General features: G+C 54.7%; 2 protein-coding genes across 3 annotated transcripts; one reads left to right on the top strand and one right to left on the bottom strand.

The window, feature by feature from the left end:
* The first annotated feature begins 733 nt into the window (after nt 1-733).
* Nucleotides 734-10,142, top strand: slc22a17 (solute carrier family 22 member 17). 2 transcript variants are annotated; one of them, XM_072270011.1, is made up of 10 exons: nt 734-936; nt 1,827-2,317; nt 2,785-2,888; nt 2,991-3,145; nt 4,585-4,750; nt 5,436-5,581; nt 5,982-6,090; nt 7,867-8,090; nt 8,308-8,419; nt 9,443-10,142. In XM_072270011.1, exons 2-10 carry the CDS (start codon nt 1,946-1,948, stop codon nt 9,717-9,719), a joined length of 1,665 nt encoding a protein of 554 aa, XP_072126112.1. In that variant the 5' UTR covers nt 734-936; nt 1,827-1,945; the 3' UTR covers nt 9,720-10,142. The 2 variants fall into 2 exon arrangements, with proteins under 2 accessions (XP_072126112.1, XP_072126113.1); XM_072270012.1 differs by lacking the exon at nt 734-936 and adding an exon at nt 975-1,041.
* Nucleotides 10,143-10,897: 755 nt separating this feature from the next.
* On the bottom strand, nt 10,898-22,776 carry pabpn1 (poly(A) binding protein, nuclear 1). Its single transcript, XM_072270010.1, has 7 exons — nt 22,594-22,776; nt 21,885-21,993; nt 17,837-17,904; nt 15,727-15,833; nt 15,534-15,621; nt 12,825-12,970; nt 10,898-12,000 (listed from the first exon to the last, which is right to left on the bottom strand). The coding sequence occupies exons 1-7, from the start codon at nt 22,720-22,722 to the stop codon at nt 11,961-11,963; spliced, it is 687 nt and encodes a 228-aa protein (XP_072126111.1). The 5' UTR covers nt 22,723-22,776; the 3' UTR covers nt 10,898-11,960.
* Between the last annotated feature and the right edge of the window lie 415 nt (nt 22,777-23,191).

Here is a 23,191-nt window from a genome sequence, read left to right as displayed (position 1 = left end):
CCCAGGCCCGCACCGTCCCACTGTGGAATAGGGCAGCCATTCCCCCATTAACCTGAGAACTCCCTCCCCCACATGGACAGGATGGGTTCAAGGGGGTGGGTAGGGGGGAGAACCTGGGAATGGTTCAAAAATCTGATCACCTAGTGACTGCTCCCCGTGGATCCTCACTGACACCATCCCATCCCGTCCCCGACCAGCCAGGGAGGGCGGCAGGCAGGCAGAGAGAGGGAGGGAGAAAGTGAGACAGAAGGGCACCCTCTCCAACTACCTTTCCCTTCCCTCATCCTAAACCTCCCTCCTATCCACACTCCTTCTCACCTTTCTCACTCCCTTCAGTATCCCAACTCTCCTTTTCCCTCTCCCCTCATCCCTCTCCTCTCTCCCTATCCCCACCCCTTCCCTTTGTCCTCCCCTCTCCTTCTTCCAATCTTCTCTCCCTCATCCCTCTCCCTTTTTCCCTCATCTCTCTACTCTCTCCCCATCCTTCACCCCTTCCCTCTGTCCTCCCCTCTCCTTCCCTCATTTCTCCTCCTTTTCCCTTCCCCCTCTCCTGTCTCCCCTCATCCCCTCTCCCTCTCCTCTCCCTCCCCTCTCCTCTCCCTCCCCTCTCCCTCTCCCTCCCCCTCTCCCTCCCCCTCTCCCTCCCCTCTCCCTCTCCCTCCCCCTCTCCCTCCCCCTCTCCCTCCCCTCTCCCTCCCCCTCTCCCTCCCCTTTCCTTTCCCTCCCCTCGCCAATCTTCCCCTTTAAGGATCCTGCCCTTTAACTGCTTCCGACGCCGGGTCGGACGTCGCCTTTTATTCCGGGAGACGGAGGGAGGGAGGGAGGAGAGACCGGCACCGGGATCGGGATCGGGATCGGGATCGGGATCAGGATCAGGATCAATACCGGGACCGGGACTGGGACTGCGTCCAGGACCGACTCCGGAACCGGGTGGAGGTGCCGGACAGGGAGGCCGAGTCCCGGCGGCGGGGACAGACCGACCGGTACCGGGGGGTGAAAGGGGCGGGGAGGTGGAGATCGAGATAGCAGGCAGCAGAGAAGGTTCGGAGAAGAGGGAGAGGGAGGGAGGGAGGGTTGGAGATGGACAGAGGTGAGGGAGAGAGGGAGGGAGGGAGGAGAGGGAGGAAGGGAGATGGACAGAGGGTGAGGGAGGGAGATGAACAGAGGGTGAGGGAGAGAGGGAGATGGACAGGGGGTGAGGGATAGAGGGAGATGCACAGGGAGTGAGGGAGGAAGGGAGGGAGATGGACAGAGGGTGAGGGAGGGAGGGAGATGGACAGAGGGTGAGGGAGAGCGGAGAGGAAGATGGAGGGAGAGAGGGATTGGTTTATCAAGAAAAAGGGGGAAACACTTTGGAAATGATCGGGTATGGAGGAAGGGGAAAACGAAGAACTGGAGAGAGCAAAGCCAGTGGGAAGAACAAAGGTGGTGGGTGAGGGGGTGTCGGGTGGTTGGGGGGGGAGTCTGACACATTCAGGGGGGACAGATACGGTCAGACAGGGAGAGAGATGGATGGCGCACCACCCCAGGCACTTCTCTAAATGCATCACACAGGGTCACAATTAAAGGGGGAGGATGCATGGATATAGAGAGAGTTTCACTCTGTGTCTGACCCCGGGAGTGTGTGGTGGGACGGTGTGGAGGGAGTTTCACTCTGTGTCTGACTCCGGGAGTGTGTGACGGGACGGTGTGGAGTGAGATTCACTCTGTGTCTGACCCCGGGAGTGTGTGATGGGACGGTGCAGAGGGAGTTTCAGTCTGTGTGAGACAGGATGGGACGGGGTAATGTCACTGACTCCCTCCCCCTCTTCTCTCTCTCTCTTTAGAGACCCTGCCCCTCCCACCGACCTTCTGTCTTGGAGTCAGGATTGTGAACTGGTGTGCCATTCCGCAGTTCCTCCCCCTCCCCAGGATCTCAGACCCCTCCCCTCCCCCTCGCTGGGTGATGGAGGGTGAGGGGGTGCTGGCCGACCCAGACTCTGCCCCACCCTGTCAGTCCCCCACCCCCCAGGAGCCGTTTGGGGGGATGGTCTCACGGCTGGGGGGCTTCGAGGCGCTGATGGGGGGCTTTGGCCGACACCAACGGCTGGTCTGTGTCCTGACCTGGCTCCCCCTGCCCCCTCTGGCCTTTGCCCTCCTCTCAGGGTCCTTCCTCACCCTGGTGCCGGCCCATCGCTGCCGGAGGGAGGGCGAGGGCGAGGGCGAGGCGGCCGAGGGCGAGGGCTCCTGCCAACTCAACACCAGCGACCATCGCCCCTGTCCGTATGGCTGGAAGTACCAGTCCTCGGAGGGTCTGAATACCAATATCATCACCCAGGTAGGCGGAGCGATCTCTCTCCTCCCTCGCTGCATCCCTACCCTCTCTCCCCTCTCACCTCCTGTCCCTTCCTCCCTCGCTCCCCGGTGAGTCTCACCCTGCCTCTGTCTCTCCCCTCCTCTCCACCGTCCTCACACTACCCACTTCCTCACTCTCTTCCTGTCCCCTACTCCCTCCATCCCTCCCCGTAACTATCAATCCCTCTCCCTCAGCACCACCCTCCCCTCCCTCCTTCTCTCCTTCCTCAGCATCCCCTTCTGCCCTGTTTCCTTTCTCCCTCATCACCGCCCTCCTTACAACGAACCCCCGTCTTATCTCCTCTCCCACATCCGATCGCCGAGCGGGCGTCCGATACCGCCCCCTCTCCGGTTTGTGTGGGTCACGCTCTCTCTCTCCTCTAACTTGCCATCTCCACCCCTCTCTCTCTGACCGTTCCCCCCTCTCTCTCCCGCCCTTACCTTCCGCAGTGGGACTTGGTCTGCGATTCGTCCTGGAAGTCGTCAGTGGAGGAGATTTGTTTCGTCCTGGGCTGCCTGGCAGGCTTCCTGGTGCTGGGTTACCTGGCAGATCGGTAAGTACCCCGGCTGTCCTCTGGGACCCTCCACCGCTCTCTCCATTTTGACTCCCCCCCCCCCCACCCCTCAGTTACTCACCTCCTCTCTCCCCCCTCCAGGTTGGGACGGAGAATCTGCTGCCTCCTGTCCGTCAGCCTCTCCATCCTCTTTGGGACGCTGCTGTCTGTTGCCCCCAGCCTCCCTGTCTTTACCCTGGCTCGCTTCTTCCAGGGATCCGCAGTTGCCGGCCTCCTACTCTCCCTCTACCTCATCCGTGAGTGGGGCAGGACTGCGGAGGGAGGACTGGGGAGGAAGGGCAGGGTGGGGGGCAGGACTGGGGAGGGAGGGCAGGTGGGGGGGCAGGACTGGGGAGGGAGGGCAGGTGGGGGGGCAGCAGAGAATGGAGCAATGGAGGGGAGGTATGTCATTCTATACATCAACCACCAAAATCCTGGATCAGATCCCAGACTGTAACCCAATCCCAGGAATCTGTCATTCTATATATAAAACCCTGAACTGCTGGATCAGATCCCGGCCTGTAACCCACTCCCGGGGATCTGTTATTCTATATATAAAACACTGAACTGCTGGATCAGATCCCAGCCTGTAACCCACTCCCGGGGATCTGTTATCCTATATATAAAACCTTGAATCCCTGGATCAGATCCCAGCCTGTAACCCACTCCCGGGGATCGGTTATTCTATACATAAACCATGAACCCCTGGATCGGATCCCGGCCTGTAACCCACTCCCAGGGATCTGTTATTCTATATATAAAACCCTGAACCGCTGGATCAGATCCCGGCCTGTAACCCACTCCCGGGGATCTGTTATTCTATATATAAACCCGCTGAATCCCGGATCGGATCCCGGCCTGTAACCCACTTCCAGGGATATGTTATTCTCTATATAAAACCCTGATTCCCTGGATCGGATCCCGGCGTGTAACCCACTCCCGGGGATCTGTTATTCTATATATAAAACCCTGAACCGCTGGATCAGATCCCGGCCTGTAACCCACTCCCGGGGATCTGTTATTCTATATATAAAACCCTGAACTGCTGGATCAGATCCCGGCCTGTAACCCACTCCCGGGGATCTGTTATTCAATATATAAAACCCTGAATCCCTGGATCAGATCCCGGCCTGTAACCCACACCTGGGGATCTGTTATTCTATATATAAACCCTGAACCCCTGGATCGGATCCCGGCCTGTAACCCACTCCCGGGGACCTGTTATTCTATATATAAAACCCTGAATCCCTGGATCGGATCCTGGCCTGTAACCCACTCCCGGGGATCTGTTATTCTATATATAAACCCGCTGAATCCCTGGATCAGATCCCGGCCGGTAACCCACTCCCGGGGATCTGTTATTCTATATATAAAACCCTGAACCGCTGGATCAGATCCCGTCCTGTAACCCACTCCCGGGGATCTGTTATTCTCTATATAAAACCCTGAACCGCTGGATCGGATCCCGGGCTGTAACCCACTCCCGGGGATCTGTTATTCTCTATATAAAAGCCTGAACCGCTGGATCGGATCCCGGGCTGTAACCCACTCCGGGGAAGCTGGATAACTGGATGGTTTGTGTGCAGAGGGAGTGGGACGGGGAGTGAGGCTTCCATTGCCTCTCAGGAGCTCTGGGACATGGTAGGTATCCTGGGGGTGACCAACTGACCCTCTCTCTCCCATTTGCCCCTCCCAGGGTTGGAGGTCTGCGACCCCCCTCACCGGCTGCCAGTCTCCATGGTCTCTGGCCTGTTCCTGGTGGGGGGGGAGTTCCTGCTGCTGGGCCTGGCCGTGGGCTGCCGGGACTGGAGGCTCTTCCAAGGGGTCATCACCGCCCCCCTCGGCCTCTTCTTGGGCTTCTGGTGAGTGACCCCTGATCCCTGGCAAACTGGCGACGACTTGCTGACCCCTGGCAACCCACCGACAACCCCTGACCCCTGGCAACCCACCGGCAACCCCTGATTCCTGGCAACTTGCCGACAACCCCTGACCCCTGGCAACTCGCCGACAACCCCTGACCCCTAGCAGCCCACCAGAGACCCCTGAACACTGGCAACCCGCCGACAACCCTTGACCCCTAGCAACCCGCCGACAACCCCTGACCCCTAGCAGCCCACCAGCGATCCCTGAGCCCTGGCAACCCATTGGCGACCTCAACTTATGGCGCACTGCCGTTGACCTCCTAACCCCAGCACTTCGGCAATCACTTCCTGATCCCTAGTATGCCGGTGATGACCCCTTGACCCTGACAACCCAGTGATGACCTGCTGATCCCTGGGACTCTGTCAATGACCCCTATCACTCTGGCAACGACCTTCTTACCCCCAGCGACAACCCTTGAGCCTGACATCCCGGCGATAGCCTAGTGACCCTCAGCGATGAACCTCTGACCCAGAAACCCTCGTGACGACTCGCTGGCAGGTCCCACCGACCCTCACCCCAGACGTCCCAGCAACAACCCGCTGGCCCTCCCTCCCTGCCTCCTCAGCTACGAGCCCCGAACACCCCTCCTCTGTTAACGACCCCTGATGTGCCGCTGTCCCGAAGCTGCCCGCAGGTCCTGCCGGAGCCCTTGCGCTGGCTTTTGTCGACAGGACGCGTGCCGGAGGCCAGGGCTGCATTGGGACGGATCCTGGAGCGGAACCAGCCCAGGGAGGATCGGGAGCCTCTGGAGCTGGAGTCCTCCTTCACCGGTGAGGAAAGCCTGGGGCCGAGACGGCGCTCCGGGGGGGACGGGGAGACAAGAGCGGCACCCCCAGCGGGGCAGGGAGATGGCGAGTTGCCAACGGCATTCCCAGCGTGAGAGGGAGATGGGGGTGGCGATCTCGGCATTCGAGGGACACGAGGAGATGGGGGAACTGCGCTCCCGATGTGACAGGGAGACGGGGAGATGGGATCGATGTCTGCGGCCCTGCAGGAAGACGGGAACTACACCCCCAGCAGGAGAGGTGTACAGGAACAGTGCTCCAGATTGGATGGGGATTCAGGAATGGCGTTCCCAGTGTGGACAGGGGGACGGGAATGGTGCACGGTGTGGTTCTTGTACTGATAGTGATGGTCTTCACCCTCTCTCCCTCCCTCCTGATCTTTCAGATCTGGATTCCTCCTATCCCGGGAATCACGAGTCAGAGCGGGAGACCCTCTGCAAGCTCCTGAAATGCAGAAACATTTGGAAAAATATCCTAATCCTGGGCTTCACTGCGTAAGTCGTTACCGTGTTTGATATCGGTGCTGATTGTGAGGGGAGGGGAAGGGCTGCGGAGAGACATGATCCCTGTAATCATGTGCTGGAGTCTGGTTCCTTGATGTATACCCTGATCTCCATTAAAGGTTGTCGGGGGAGTGGAATGTGATTACATAGCACTTACCCCCTGTGGATGGGAACGTGACATGTTTACATAGCAATTTCCCACTGTGGATGGGTAACGTGACATGTTTACATAGGAGTTTCCCACTGTGGATAGGGTAATGTGACACGTTTACATAGCAATTTCCCACTGTGGGTGGGGTAAAGCACAAGTCCCTGGACAATGGGGGCAAGAACGTCCCCAATGTCGCCCTCACCCTGATGGCCAGCTTCGTATGTGGCTGCATCAGGTTGTGTGTAGAACCCAGGTATGTGGGCACCAAGTACCACTATGTGCCCAGGTTCTACCTGTCGCCCTGGCTACGAAGCATGGGTCTGGCCCCACTCCCGCGCAACGCCCCAGTCAGCTGGTCGTTGCCGGCATACCTGTCCTACGTAGCAAAGTTCTTGCAGGAGAACGCCTTTGACCACAGGGCCATCAGGCAGTGGTCGGCACGAAGTGTCCTGCAGGCACTGCAGGAGAAGGACGAGGTGGACACAGTGGGGTGGTTCCCTGAGCAGACTGTCCAGTTTATCTGGCAAAATGCCTCATCGCCAGATCTCACCAACAGGCACCAAGACCTCGCCTGGCTGGTGGTGAGAGGGGCCCTCCCAGTCAGATCCCTCCTGTACGCCCGGAACGTCGTCTCCGCACCCCGCTGCCCACGGGAGGACTACAGTGAGGAGGAGTCTGTGACCCACCTCTTTGCACACTACCAGTTGGCAAAGAGGGTGTGGAGGAGGATGGACGGGCTAGTGTCACGATTCATCCCCAGCAGCTGCGTAACAGAGGACTCTCTGATCTATGGGCTGTTCCCGGGGACGCACACGGAGACCAACATCCGGTGCTGCTGGCAGATCATCAACTCGGTGAAAGACGCTCTTTGGTCGGCCCGAAACTTGATGATCTACCAGCACATGGAGATGTCCGTGGGAGAATGCTGCCGACTGGCACATTCTCGGCTGCAGGAGTACGTGCTGAGGGACGCACTGAAACTCGGTGCAGCCATCGCAAGGGCCCGGTGGGGAAGGACCACAGTATAGGTTTCTCCACCCGTGGGAGTGGGAGGGGTCGGTGGGCGGGGAGTATACCCCTCAACAATGAGATGGTAAGGTGAACCAACGTATTGCCACGTGGGTGGCCATAAGTATGGATATGTACAGATTATAGTGGAAACGTATGTAAAGGATGGAGAGTTATTGAATGGTTTATTGTATATAATTTTCTTTTTGAATAAAGTATATTTTGAAATTTTGAAAATGTGACATGTTTACATAGCACTTTCCCACTGTGGATAGGGTAACGTGACACGTTTACACAGGAGTTTCCCACTGTGGATAGGGTAACGTGACACGTTTACACAGGAGTTTCCCACTGTGGATAGGGTAACGTGACATGTTTACATAGCAACTTCCCACTGTGGATAGGGTAACATGACATGTTTACATAGCAATTTCACACTGTGGATAGGGTAACGTGACATGTTTACATAGCAATTTCACACTGTGGATAGGGTAACGTGACATGTTTACATAGCAATTTCACACTGTGGATAGGGTAATGTGACACGTTTACATAGGACTTTCCCCACTGTGTTTCCAGAACCGTTGATCCCAATCCCACTTTTGCAGGTTTATCGGACACGGGATCCAGCATTGCTACGGAACTTTCCGAAACAGCGTCCTGGGCACCAGGCCGAGCTTCTCCGTGATGTATCTGTTGTCAGCGGGGGCCGGGGGCCTGGCGTGCCTCTTCCTGTGCGCTACCGTTGACCGGTGTGGGCGCAGGGGCATCTTGCTGCTGAGTATGACACTGACCGGCCTCGCCTCCCTCATTCTCCTCGGGCTCTCTGAATGTGAGTGGTGGCTTCTGCTTTGGAGACGCCTCACCACCTCCCGTTCCCTCCCACGGCATTGTTCCTCATTCCTTGCTGGCCCTGCTTCCCTTCTTCACTCGACAACTCACACTCCCTTCACGGCGACCCTCTCTCCCTCCCACAGAAACTTTCAGAAGTTTTGTCGATGTTAAAGCTGTTGTGAATTACCTTTCAACTTTCTGCCCCCCCCCCACAGACCTGAACGATGTGACCATCCTGATATTCTGCTCATTGGGTTTATTCTCCTCCCGCGCCGTGGAAACACTCAGCATCCTCTTCTCCTCCGAGGTCATTCCCACTCTCATCAGGTGAGCCACCTCCAATGGGTCTCCTATTCCCTCGGGACCTTCCTGTGCGGTCCGCAGCCTCTGGTCCCCCTGAACTCCTCCTGTACAACCTAGGGTCTCTGGTCCCCCTGGGCTCTTCCTGTGCAATCTAGGGTCTCTGGTCCCCCTGGGCTCTTCCTGTGCAATCTAGGGTCTCTGGTCCCCATGGGCTCTTCCTGTGCAATCTAGGGTCTCTGGTCCCCCTGGGCTCTTCCTGTGCAATCTAGGGTCTCTGGTCCCCATGGGCTCTTCCTGTGCAATCTAGGGTCTCTGGTCCCCCTGGACTCTTCCTGTGCAATCTAGGGTCTCCAGTCCCCATGGGCTCTTCCTGTGTGGTCTAGGGTCTCTGGTCCCCCTGGACTTCCTGTGCAATCTAGGGTCTCTGGTCCCCAGTCCCCATGGGCTCTTCCTGTGCAATCTAGTGTCTCTGGTCCCCCTGGACTCTTCCTGTGCAATCTAGGGTCTCTGGTCCCCATGGGCTTTTCCCGTGCCGTCTGTCTCTGGTCCCCATGGGCTCTTCCTGTGCAATCTAGGGTCTCTGGTCCCCATGGACTCTTCCTGTGCAATCTAGGGTCTCTGGTCTCCCTGGGCTCTTCCTGTGCAATCTAGGGTCTCTGGTCCCCATGGGCTCTTCCTGGGCAATCTAGGGTCTCTGGTCCCCATGGGCTCTTCCTGTGCAATCTAGGGTCTCTGGTCCCCATGGGCTCTTCCTGGGCAATCTAGGGTCTCTGGTCCCCATGGGCTCTTCCTGTGCAATCTAGGGTCTCTGGTCCCCATGGGCTCTTCCTGTGCAATCTAGGGTCTCTGGTCCCCATGGGCTCTTCCTGTGCAGTCTAAGGTCTCTGGTCTCCGCACCTTGCCAGTTGGATCTCCTCCCTCATTGTTTCAGCAGCCCAGCCTGATGGTGGGATCATCCTTTTCCTGGATTTGTCCTGTTTCCACCCTTCTCTCTCTCTCTCTCTCTCTCGGATCAACCCTTGTCTAGCATCTTTGTCTCTTTTGCAGGGGCCTGGGCCTGGGCGTGGTCCTGGGCCTGTCATGGCTGCCGAGGCTGAGCCGGTTGTTGTTGGAGCTGCAGGGCAGCCGGGCTTACTTCCTGCACCACGTGCTGCTGGCCTCGCTAGCCCTGCTCGGCTGCCTTTGCATTCTGCTGCTGCCCGAGACCAAACGCAAGCCACTTCCCGACAGCCTGCAGCAGGGCGAACTCTGCCGGCGGCCCTCCTTCCTCCAGCGGCCTCGCGACAACGTACCTCTGCTGGCTGCCCCCAACCCCACCATCTGACCCCGACCCCTCAACCTCACCTCATGACCCATTGACACACTCCAGCCTTGCTTCCTACTCCCCAAACCCCCCCCCCCGACCCCAACACCCCACAGCTCAGCCTGACCCCTGACCCCTCAACCTCACCTCACCCCACGACCTAGTGACACGCTCTGGCCTTGCTTCCTGGTCCCCAAACCCTCCCTCATCCAATACCCCACCCTCTGACCTTCCCCCCAACTCATCCTTTGCTCTGCAGCCGAGCCTCGAGCTGACACTGACACCTAACCTCACTGAACAGCACCCAACCTGACCCTCCCTCCCTGTAGCAGGTGGAAGACCAGGACATCAAGTACACACGATGGAACGTCCTCTCTCTCTCTGACCATACCCATGTTTAACAATTGTGTTACTCATGTCACAGTTACAAATATATATATATATATTTAAAACTAAATGATGTGTGTGCATTGAGTTGTAAGGGATAGACAGTGGCGGGGGAAGCAGGAGGCAGAGAGCGTAGGGGAGGCCACAACACAAGGACCAAATTCTGCTCCCATGTCTTAAGGCATAACTGCTGGAGATCTGGTGTCTTGGGATCTGAGTCCACAGGTCCTTGGAGGCAAATCCGCAGCTGGAGAGCCAGCTGTCTGCTCCGTGGCAGATGACAGGTTTCTATCGGGAGCCTCGTACTCTTTTTCAGGCTGCAGGGGCTATGGGGAGGTTAATTGGAGGGCACGAGCCGCAAGGAAAGGTCGGACAAAATTGGCTGATTCTCTCTGGAGAGGCAGAGGCTGGGAGGGAGATCTGAGAGAGGATCAAGAGCGTGTGGAACAAGCTCCCAGCGCAAAACGGTGCATGCAAGCTGGATTTCACTGTTCAGCAGAAGTTTGGGAGGAAATGGATGGGAGGGGAACGAAGGGCTGTAGGCAGTTTAAATGGTTCAGTATGGGCCAAAGGGCCTGTTTCTGTGTCTCTATACCAGACACACAGATAGAGTAGACAGGGACTGACCTTCTCCCTAGGGTGGAAAAGTATTAAGGCCAGGGGGCCAGCTTTTAAAGTGAGAAAGCCATCGGGAGCACTGTTCACAGTTTAAGGTTTGAAGAGTACAACTGAATTTCTTTTATATAAAACATTTATTTATTTTTATTTTTTTTTAAACCCCTTACATTTTTTTTTGATTCCCTCTTTTTCTAAAAAAAAAATCAGGCCCCACCTCCCCAAACCCCAGAAAGAACATCCCTTCCCTCACCACCCCCAACCCAGCTGCGGTAAGTCCTTGGGAAAGTGGGGTGGTGGGGGAGGAGAGGGCAAGGGGAAGGGAGGAGGGAGGACGGCGGGGGAGATGGGTGCCGATAGGTCTGGAAACAGTGATCAGTGCACAGTGCTCTCTCCCGCTGAGAGGTGGGGACCAGAGGCACAGGGCCGACACCAGCAACTCTCTCTCCTCTGGCGTACAGCAGCCATCTGAAAAGAAAAATATTAAAGACGCCTGCGAGAGGGGGGGAGGGAGGGGGTGACAGAGGAGAAGGGGGGAAGAGGGGGGCAAGGTTGGGAGGAGAGGGCTGGGGGAAGAAGGGAGGAGAGACGGGGAGAGGTGAAGACAAAAATCTGTTGCACAGTCACACGATAAAAATGTTTTAACAGCAAATCAGTAATGTAATGCACGGACTGATCCATTCACAGTTCAACACCTTTCCCCTCAACACTTCAACAAATCTCCAGCAGGGTGAGGGGGGAGGGAGAGAGGGAGAGAGATAATACTGAGAGGAATGAAGGTGGGTGAGAGAGGAGACAGGGATGGAAGATTAAGTAAAGATGGGGGGAGGGTAGGAAGAAGGGTGAGAGAGAGAGAGATAGATGAAGGGTGGGAAGGAGAGAGGGACAAATAGAGAAAAATAAACAAATTCCATTTCAAATCCCGTAGCCACACAGGGGGAGAAGAAATAAAAAGTTAAAAAAAACGGGCTTGTCCCAAAAGCAAACCGATGTCAGTGTGAATCTGAGGTTGAAGGAGCCCAAGGACACCTTACCAATACTGTCACCACTAATACACTCCCGTGGCGGGGTTCCACCCCGTCCTCTGCCTGTCGGCTTTTTTTTAATATATATTTGTATTTTTTTTTCTTCTTTTCATTTTTTTTTCTTCTTTTCTTTAATTTTCTTGTTCTTTTTTAAAATCTTTTGGGATTTTTTTTCCTGAAGGGAGTGAGGGGAAGGATGGAGGGATGGGGAGGGGGGGGACATTTCTCCGTGGGATTAGTAAGGGGAATACCAGGATGAAGCACGCCCTCGTCCCCTGTAAAAGAGAGAGGTAACTCATTAGTCTGCATACAGAACGTCTACAATCAGGCGAGATAAAAGTGGAGGGGGCGGGGTGCCTTCGGACTCTCACTCCCCTCCCTCCCAATCTGTTCTGGGACAGGGTGGGGGACTCTGGACTCCCTTCACATCCCACGTCACTGGCCACAGGGAATCCCTGATTTGCTTCCTGGCAATAGGACACTCCTCCCCGACAATCTTCCCAGCAACAGGCAGCCCCATCTCGCCCTGGCAACAGGAGTCTCCCCCGGCCAGCCTGACCCGTCTCAGAGCCGCGAGTCTTCACGGAAACTGCGTCACTCCCATTCTCCTCGGTCTCTCAGCAACCCCGACCAGACTCCTGGCAGCAGGAGTCAGGCCCAGCAACACCCAAACGTGGGAATAGGCAGGACTGTGCTGAGCAGCACCCCAGATCATTCAGGGATGGGGGGAATAAGTGGAGCCCTCGCTCCCTGGACTGAGGGAGGGGTGAGGGGGAGAGAGGAGATCCTCCCCGGTGTTCCAGCCGTCAGAACACTCCCAATCAGACCACACTCCTGCTGCAAGATCACCAACCACCCCCACCCCCGCAGGAGAAGCAAGGGGGTGGGCAGTGAGAGAAGACAAGGGGGTGGGGGGAGAGAACAGGACAGCCAGTGGGACAGACCATGGTTCCTCGTCATCTCAACTCTGTCCTGGCCATCTTGGAGAACGGGGGTGTCCACTCCTCCCACTCGGCCCTTGCCTCAAACAACCACCCCTGCACAAAGAGCTCAACCCCCTTGCCCCAGACACCAGCCCCGTCCCCCGCACGCCCCAGACCTGAAGGCCCTGCCTCGGGACCGGGGAACGTATCCGCTGTAGAAACGGGCTCTGCTGGAGTAGCTGGCCCTGGCCCGGAACCGGGAGCGCGGCCAACCCCGGTCTGTGGTACTGATCCCCGGGCGGTTCGTCCTCTTCAACACCACCTGAGTGGGGGGAGAGATGCAGGGCGAGGGTCAGAGAGTCGCCAGGGGTGGGGGGAGGTCACACGACACCAAGGACAGCTACTTCCCCACAACCATTCTGTTCCTCAACCAACCTGCTCACGCTCGTTCCTCCCTCAATACAGCAACACTGACCACTGAACTAGTGATGGTAATTTCTGCTCTGATTGTTCTTGTAAAAACTGTGCATCGTTTACGTTTAGTTTACGCTTCCCTTGTGAACCCTGCTTCTCATTTCATCTGAACAGAAAACAAAACAGAGATCGATGCCTCAAATGTCCCACGAAAAGTGGATTGAGCCCGGCCCATCACGGGTAAAGCCCTCCCAAACATTGAGCACATCTACGTGAAACTCTACTGTAGGACACCCTAGTCACGCTCTCTTCTCGCTGCTACCTCAGGCAGGTGGTACAGGAGCTCCAGTGTTCACACCACCAGGTTCAGGAGCAGATCTTGGACCAAAGGGCATAACTTCACTCACCTAGTGACTGAAGTGTCCCCACAAGCCTATGGACTCACTTTCAAGGGCTCTTGATCTCAGCTTCTAAATACTTATTTATTTATCTCACGATTGTTTCTTTTTGCATTTGCAGTTTGCTCTCTTCTGCACTCTGGCTGAACACCCTAGATGGGCAGTTGTACATTGACTGTTATGCTATAGATATTTTTTGAGTTTGTCCACAAGAGAACGAAGCTCAGGGTTGATGACCACATGTGTATTTTGAACTTTAAAGTTGATAGGGTGAATAGGAAAGCTCGGCCTGTGTTGGTCTTCATCAGTCAGGGATTGGGTTGAAGAGACCACAAGGTAAAGTTGCAGCTCTATAAAATCCTGGTCGGACCACCCTTGGAATACTGTGCTCAGCTCATTACAGGGAGGACATGGAAGCTTCGGAGAGGGTGCAGAGGAGACTCACCAGGGTGTTGCCTGTCTCATGAGGAAAGGTTGAGCGAGCTAGGACTTTTCTCTTTAGAGTGAAGGATAATGAGAGGCAACTTGTTAGAGCGGTACAGGAGACACAGATAGAGCGGACAGCCAGTGCCACTTCCCCAGGGAGCAAAGGGCTCATGTACCAGAGGGTATAATTTTAAGGTGAATAAAGAAAAGTAGAGGGGGATGTCAGGGGTAGCTTTTGTAAAAAAAAAACAGTGGTGTGCAAGTAACACTCTACCGGGGGGGGGGGGTGCTAGAGCATTATTTAGAGATACAGTGGGGAACAGGCCCTTCCGCCCCAATCAGCCACACTGCCCAGCAAGCTACCTGTCTGATCATCGGACAATTTACAATGACCAATTAACTTACTGACCAGTATTTCCGGAGTCTGGGAGGAAACCCATAAACTCCTTGTACAGGCAGAGGTGGGATTGAGCTGTAAAACGCTGTGCTAAACACGATGCTACTGTGCTGGTGGCCGAAAGAAAAACGCAGGGCTATGTGATCTTGGAGTTGGTCCAGGGGTCAGCACAACACTGTGGGCTGAAGGGCCTGGACGGTTAAAAAGGCATAAATAGCACGGTAAATGAGGAGCAGAGAATACACAAGTTGAGAGGTTACGTCGCAATTTCACAGATGGGAGCAATTCTGGTCACCATTCTACAGAAAGGGTGTGTCTGCACAGGAGAGAGTGCAGAAGAGATTCCCCAGAGTCAGACAGGAAGAGACTGGCAGGCTGGGACTGTTTTCTCTGAAGCAAAGGTGGCTGAGGGATGCCCCAACAGAGGCGCAACTCGAGAGGAAAAGGTAGTCAGAATCCTTTCCCCCACAATAAGGGCGCCAAGAATAAGAGGTTGTAGGTTTAAGTTGAGAAAAAGGGGATCTGAGGGGAAGCTTTTCCTTACAGAGAGCGGGGTGAAGAGCTGGATTTTGCTGCTCGAGTTGATGGTGGAGTTGGAGTCGTCCAGAGACAAAACAAGCCCTCGCAGAGGGCTTCACTGCGAGTGCAGATGGACGGGATTAGTGTAGTGGGGGAGGAAGGTCATTCACTCCAGCCTGGCAAGTCCGAGAAAACTCAGCAACACCTCTACTTCCGCAGAAGACGAACAAATTGAGCACGTCCCCGTCAGCCCTGGCTGATGCACCGTGGGCTTGGCACGCCAACTGCTCTCCCCCAGATCGCAAGACACTGCAGAGAACCCCCACTGTCTTGGCAAAGCAGCCGGCATAACCCACCCCGGACATCCTCTTCCCTGTTCTTCCATTGAACAACAGGTACTAAAGCACATACCACCAGGCTGAAGGAGAGTTTTCTACCCTGCTGTTATCAGAATATTGAACAATAAGACCGCACTGTCTACCTCATTATGATCTTGCAGTTTACTGTCTGCCTGCACTGGACTGTTTCTGTAGCTGTCAAATGCCACTCCACACTCCGCTTCCCCTTGTTCTACGTCAATGCGCTCTGTACGAATCTGAACGTGCAAGAGAAACTCTTCCTGGTATCACGTCACAGTAAGAAACCAATTCCAATCACAACAGACACGGGGGAGGGTGGGGTGCCTGTAGCTGAGGTGTGAGAATGCGAGGGATCCCTCCCCACCCCCTCACCTTGATCTGTCGGCCTCTAAAGAGGGAGTCGTCCAGTGCCATGGCTGTCCGTACAGACTCCTTGTCTGAGAACTCGATGTAGGCGAAGCTATGGGTGGGTGAGAGAGAACAGAGGTAAGAGGGGCAAGCAGAGTTGGCACTCCCCTCCCCACTCCCATTTCCCCCTCTTCCTCTGCCCAGCGCCGTCACTCACCCCTTGGGGTGCCCGGTGAACTTGTCACACAGGATGGTCACTCTGTTAACGGAGCCACAGCCGTGGAAGTGTGCCTCCAACTCCTCCGCCGTCGCCCCATAGTCCACCTGGCAGAGGGAGAGGAGAAGCCGGGGTCAGCACAGAACACGGTGGAGGGGAAGAACGTGGCCACCTACAGGGGGTGGCGGAGAGGGGAAGTGGGACAGACGGAAGGCTGTGTTTAGGGAAGGGTGGAGGTGGGGCTGAGGGGAAGGATGGGAAGTAGGCCAGTACTGCCATTCTGGATTTGTGACACTGATAACCAGTCATCAGGCAATAAAACCCGTGCACGATTTAACTTCCAGCAGGTGCTTTGTGGCTGGTGAAGCCAATCACTGGGTGTAGGACGTCCTGATCCTGTCCCATTGAAACTACACAGGGGGAGAAATGGCCTAATTCTGCTCCGTTGTCTTACAGACAACGGACGAAAGTTCCAGAGCAACGCTCACCAAACCCTGGTGGAACTCAACAGGTCAGGCAGCCTCTATGAAGGGGAATAAACAGACCTTTCAGGCCAAAACTCTCCATCAGGACTGGAAATGAAGGGGAATGAAAGGGAAAGAAGCTAGAATGGGGGGGGGGGTAGGTAGGAGGAGCACAACTGGTAGATGAAAGATGAGGCCAGAGATAAAGGGATGAAGGAGGAATCTATTGGAAGACAACAGCGGACTATGGAAGAAAGGGGAGGAGGTTAAACAGAGGGAGGTGATGGGCAGGTAAGTGCGGAACCAGAACGGGAAATGGAAAAGGAGAAAATTGGGGGGGGGGGGGGTCGAAGCAACAACCAGAAGTCGGGGAAATCAATGCTCATGCCGCTGGTTTGGAGGCGATCCACACTGTTCACTGCCCTCTGTGGGTGCCAAGTCCCAGCGTCTGCAGAATCTCTTGTATTGACAGAGGGCGCTGCTGGTAACACGCTCTTGAAGGCGTACCCCGCCAGTTAACGCACTGCTCACGACAGATGTGTCCTGGCCAGTTGCATATTCGTGGATCCATCCGGCAACAGAGCATCGAAAAGGGTATCTTCTGGGAGCCTGGAGTCTGTGCTTTTCGAACAGACATCGGTATTGAATGCAGCACGCACAAAATGCTGGAGGAACTCAGCAGGTCAGGCAGCATCCACAGAAATAAACAACCGGTCCATGTTGTGGGCTGAGATCCTTCTTCGGGATTAGAAGGGAAAGGGGAAGACAGATAGATAGAGTGGACAGCCAGCGCCTCTTCCCCAGGGCACCACTGCTCAACACAAGAGGACATGGCTTTAAGGTAAGGGGTGGGAAGTTCAAGGGGGATATTAGAGGAAGGTTTCTTATTCAGAGTGGTTGGTGCGTGGAATGCACTGCCTGAGTCAGTGGTGGAAGCAGATACACTAGTGAAGTTTAAGAGACTACTAGACAGGTATATGGAGGAATCTAAGGTGGGGGCTTATATGGAAGGCAGGGTTTGAGGGTCAGCACAACAATATAGGCTGAAGGGCCTGTACTGTGCTGTGTGTATCTTTAAGACAACTTACAACACAAGTAAATGTCAGGAATTCAAAACAACTGCCAGGCACAATGGCAAAAATAAAATGTTTTGACTAGATGGCGGTGTTCAGCAAGCCAGAAGTTTATTAACAATGAGCTGCTGATTTCCATTCTGTGTTTATTGTTACAATTTTTTAAGTATTGTAACTTGAAACACTGACAATGAAGATCTCCAAAGCTCTAAAATGTTTCATTTGCTGTATGTTTATTAAAAAATGTATGTGTTATATTCACTATTAACGATATAGAAAACTTACAGCACAATACAGGCCCTTCGGTCCACAATGCTGTGCCGAACATGTACTTACTTTAGAAATTACTTAGGGTTACCCATAGCCCTTATACAAAAGAAAATTTCCAGCTGCACGACAATAAAGGCTACGTGCGTGGAAGCATTGCAGTTACCGCGCAGCTGTACACAATGTTGACTGCTCATTTCTATGATGCTGCCTGACCTGCTGAGTTCCTCCAGCGCAACTTAACGGGGACGGTGAAGCAGGGTCGAACACAGTGCAGGCGGCGGGGAGCAGGAAGGCTGTACTCACGTTACCAACGTAAATGGACCGTGCGTCTGCTTCCATCCGCTCTTCCACCGACATGATGACAGGACCAGCTGTAAGAGAAGAGGAGGAGGTGAGGCGGGCCGGTGAGTAGGATTGTGGGGGGTTGTGTGCAGGGGACAAGGGTAGAGTCACAGAAACAGGCCCTTCAGCCCAACTGGCCCATGCTGCCCCACAAGCTAGTCTCATCCACCGGCGTTTGGCCCACAATTCCTCTTAACCTCTCCTGTCCATGCAATTATCTGGATGGTTTTTAAACACTGCTAATGTTTCCACCGCAACCACTATTAGAACAGCACAGGCCCTTCGGCCCACAATGTTGTGCCAACATTCTAACTTGAACGATTAAACTTAAGCTTAACCTACTCCAAGATCAATCTAACCGCATCTCCATCTCTCCCACATAACCCTCCGTTCTTCTTTCATTCATAAGCCTATCTGACAGTCTCCTGGTTCCTTTAGGTTGTTATAGCTGCGGTGGGGGGTGGTAACGGGGATAAGCTCCCACTGCCTACTAAATGCTCCCAATGGCGTGCACCTCAAATAGCCTCTGACAACCAAGTCCAGCGGAACCATTTTTACTGACCGGAAAAGGGACAAAGGTGGGTCACTGGCACCTTAAAACCAGTCGCTTTGTGCAGGTGAGGCTCGTCAGTTGTGGTTGGCAGCTCATGGAGGAGAAGGGAAACTCTGATCTCAAACCTCCGCTGCCTTGCGGCTACACCCACTCACGGGGAAAGAGTCGGTAGTAAACGCAGACAGAAAAAGTCCTGAGCTGGAGTCCCCGAGGCAGTCCCACGTTTCGTTCAATGCTGACTGGCAACTCCTGCGACGCTGCAGGTGCCAAACCGTCTCGGTCTCTGCTGTTCCTTTGGGTTCGCCAGTTGCGTGGAAAGAGGGCGTTTGCTGCGAGGGCAACAGCTCACTCTCCATATCGTACAGCCCTGGCTTACGTACCTAGACAGCTAGGAAGCAACAAGCGTGGTCGACCCTGACCAACGAAGACCTCACCAAGGGTCTCTTAAGTGTCCCAAACACACCTGCCTCTATCAACACCCCCAACCGTGCATTCCATGCACTCACCTCTGTGTATTAACAATGTATCTGACATCCTCCCTGTAACCTCCAATCACCTTAAAAGTAAGCAACACACACAAAATGCTGGTGGAACGCGGCAGGCCAGGCAGCATCCTTAGGAAGAAGCACAGTCGACGTTTCAGGCTGAGACCCTTCGCCAGTATTTGGCATCGCGGCAGCACTGTAGCAAATCGGCCAGTGCAATCACTGATCAGAGTTCAATTCCCACCACCGTGTGCAAGGATTTTGCAGCTCTCCCTGTGACGGTGTGGGTCTCTTCCCACACACCACAACAGTTAGGGTCAGGATTCGGGATCTGTGGGCATTGGAAGTCAGGCACTTACAGAGCAGCACAACTCTCAAGACGGCATTAACACAACACTAAGTACTTCACTGCACGTTTCGATGTACACGTGACTAAGAAAACCAATCAGGCCAAAAGCCCTGCAACAAAAGGCATCAGCTCTTTTATCATCTCGCACTTCTCCATCAAGTCAATTCTCATCTTCCTCTGCTCCACAGCGACAAGCCCGAGCTCACTCAACCTTCCCTCGCCCAAGCAGCGTTCCCATCAACCTCTCCATCCTGTACTGAGGCAACCAGAACCAAACACAATACTCCAAGTGTAGTCTAACCTGTTTTATGGAGCTGCAACAGTCTGTCGTGTCCAAGGCGTCACCACCCACTTCCTGAGCTTCAACTGTTTCCTCCATGGTAAAACTGAAGAGAGACGCTAATTTAAAAACTTCCCCATTTCCTCTGATTCCACACTGGGGGCCACGCTGATCTTTAAGGGGATCTATTCTCTCCCTAGACACCCCGTAACCCTTAATATTCGTTTAGCGTGCCATGACGTGTGATGTGGCCGATCATAGCCTTGACCTTGACTCTTCTTTCTACCGAAGTGGTTTGCCATTGCCTTTTCTGGGCAGTGTCTTCACAAGATGGGTGACCCCAGCCATTATCATTACTCTTCAGAGATTGTCTGCCTGGCGTCAGTGTGGTGGCACACTCCACCTGCTCCACCATGGCTTCACGTGACCTTGACCAACACCTTTCCCAAGGGTGACCTACAGGCTAGCAACGGGAAGGAGCACCCAACACCTTTGCTAAAGACACATCGTCACCCCTGCCACCCGTACTCTTAACCGCGGTCTGATCAATGCCTCGTGCAGGATTGCAGAAATGCTAGCTTGCAGGGTGAGTCAGTGGAGAGGAATGCAAACGCAATGTTAACATTCACAAAGCAAGGATCTAATGCTGCGGTTTTACAAAGCTCTGGGCAAACCACACTAAAGGAAGGACGGAGAGGGCCCAAGAATGATCCCGGGAACAAAAGGGTGAACTGCGCGTTGGATGGCTCTGGGTCTGTACTCGCTGGAGTTAAGCAGAATGTCGGTTGGGGGGAGGATTTCAGAAATCTATCGAACATTGAAAGACGGAGATAAGAGCGGATTTGGAGAAGGTGTTTCCTATAGTAGGGGAGTCTCAGACCAGAGGACACAGCCTCAGAATAGAGGGGCGCCCATTAGAATAGAGCTGACGAGGAAATTTCTTCAGCCAGAGGGTGGTGAATTTGTGGAATTCATTACCACAAGTATATAGGCTCTTGATTAGTAAAGGCATCCGAGGTTACGGGGATAAGGCAGGGGAATGGCGTTGAGAGGGAAAATAAACCAGAAAGGCAGAGCAGAGCCGATGAGCCAAATGGTCTAATTTTGTTCTTATGGTCTTTTAAAGCCTCAGTGTTACATCAAAGGTTTTACATTCCAGCCCTTTGAAAATGAACGCTAACATTGCATCCCTAACCTTTAGGGAATACTGCTTCAGGGCTCCGAAGTCCCTTTGGATACCCGATTTATTCCCACGTCTATACTCTACAGATGTGCAGCAGAGAGCATCGAACTGCTGCGTCACCGCACGGTACGGAAACTGCACCGCGGCTGCGCCACGGGTCGTCATCACTGCCCAGTGCATCACCAGCCCAGCCCACCAGCCATCAAGGTGCTGGAAAAAGGACAACACCACGAAGGATCCCACACTTCCAGCTCATGGACCGTTTGTCCCAACCCCCCTAAATCAGGAAGGTAGCGATGCAGCACCCACGCCAGGGCCACCATACCCAAAAACTACTTTCCCTAGGCAGTAAGGCTGATCAACGTCTCCCCCTACTAACCCACTCCTCCATCACCACTACTTTATCATTTCCTGACAAAGTCACCTTATGTACAGACACTGCTGTGCCTAACGCAACTATATATCAACATAGGATCTATGTTTTATGTATTTATATTTACTGTTTCTTTATTATTGTTCTTCTGTGCTGCATTGGATCAGAGGTAACAATTATTTTGTTCTCCTTCACACTCACGTACTGGAAATGACATCAAACAATCCTGTATTTTGAACTTAGAAAGCAGCCTGCACCTTTATTCCTTCAACCTGCACTATATTCCATCTGCCAGACCCTTGCCCATTCTCCTAATCTGCACAAGTGTCTTTGCAAACATCCCGCCTGCTTCGTCAACACTACCTGCCCCTCCACCCCTCCTTGTACCGTCCACAGAGCCATCAAATCCCCCATCCACACATAATAAAAGGGCGGGCCCACCACAACTGCCCAGGGAATCTCCTCTATAGGCTCTCTAGCGCAGCCATATGCAACCTGTCGTGTTGGGTGACTGAAACTGCATGCAGTATTCCGATTGTGGCCTCAACAGCGCTGGGGAAAGTGGAGTGGCAAGCTGGGGGTTCCTGCAGACAGAGAGAAGGGTGGGGACTGCCAAGAACATACAAAGGGCAGGTCCCTTGGGGTCGATAGACCTTTGCTGCTTCCTCACTGACCATGCCAGGCGAGACAGAATCCTAAGGGAGAGTGTTTGCTCACACAGCGTAGTTGAGGGGTGGGGGCAAACGGGGAGGTAAAGGGAAAGGGGATTTGGGAGGGGGCACTTACAAGGTGGTGGGCTCATGTTCATCTGTTTCTCCACTTCGTTCTGCAGTTCCTTCAGCTTCTCCGCCTCCTCCTCCATTTCCCGCACCCGGGCCTTGATGGCCTCCAGCTCCTGGGAGGGGCGGGAAGAGGCAGTGATCAGGATTGGAGGACTCGGGGTCAGGGTTTTTGAAGAGGCGGCGAAGGGGAGGTTAACAGAGCCCGAGTCCAAACCCTTTCCACACTATACCCAGTTCCCACTAGCTATCCGCCCTCTACCTTGCCCCATAACCTGATACCCAAAAACACATCGGTCCCCTTCAACATCTTCATTCAAGCATCGCCCCGTACCCCACCCTGTCACACCCGTTCTCAACCCCACCCCCGTATCACCACCTGATTTACCCCTTTGCTCGACCCCCGCCCGTCCTGTCACCCTTTACTCCCCCCATATAGCGTCCCCCTCTAACCAGCTCACCCATCCCCTTCATGGCAGAAAAGTTGGGGTCCCGACCACGTGACCCTCAGACACCCACTACCCACTTCCGCTGACCCCTCACCCCTCCATGACCTGGGCGCAAAGTTAGCCTGCCCCCGCGGTCTGACGTCAGTCACACCACGTGACACCCCTCCCCCGTCTCTGCTGTTCCCGTTGCTGTGGCGCCCGCACGTTTCCCGCACCCTCCCCCCCCACCCAGCTCCACTTCCCCCACCCCCTCCTCCCGCCGCCCACCGGGTCCTCGATCATCGCCGAGTCGTCCAAGCCGTCCGTGGCGGCGCCATCCCCGGACTCATCCAGACCGCGGTGCGGCTCCTCTATCAGCGACTCCTCGGCGCCGTTCTCGTAGTCCGCCTCCGCCATCTTAGTGCCGCCGCCACTCGCTACTACCGCCGACGTCTCCTCTCGCGAGAACTGCCGTGGCACCGCCTTGCCTCCCCCTCCCCGTCGCTCATTGGCTTCGGGCTCCACCCTCATTGGTAGAGTTCATGAAGGACCCGCCTTCACAACCGCACGGCCGTCCCCAGCAACACGTGACTCCCTCTGCTCGGCGTGTATTGGCTATTTCGCAACGGAACTCCATCCCCGCCACCCCTGCGCCTATCGGCTCTCGTTTCTCACCCCATCACTTACCGTTTGCCCCGCCCGACCTCTCCTTTTCGCCCATTGGCTAATTTCCGCTCCGCTCCACACTCATTGGTTGCTTCGTGCTAGGGTCCTGCCGCATTGTCTTCTCTGAAGGCGATTGGCAGTCTGCTGCGGGAGTCCAACCCTTTCTCTGTTTTGATTGGCTATATTATCGTCTCCGCCGAATGGCCCGCTGATGATGGTC

This window comes from Mobula birostris, chromosome 10 (genome assembly GCF_030028105.1).
Source record: "Mobula birostris isolate sMobBir1 chromosome 10, sMobBir1.hap1, whole genome shotgun sequence".
NCBI lineage: Eukaryota > Metazoa > Chordata > Chondrichthyes > Myliobatiformes > Myliobatidae > Mobula > Mobula birostris.
Note: the sequence above shows the minus strand (reverse complement) of the source record. Positions and strands in the feature narration are given on the sequence as shown.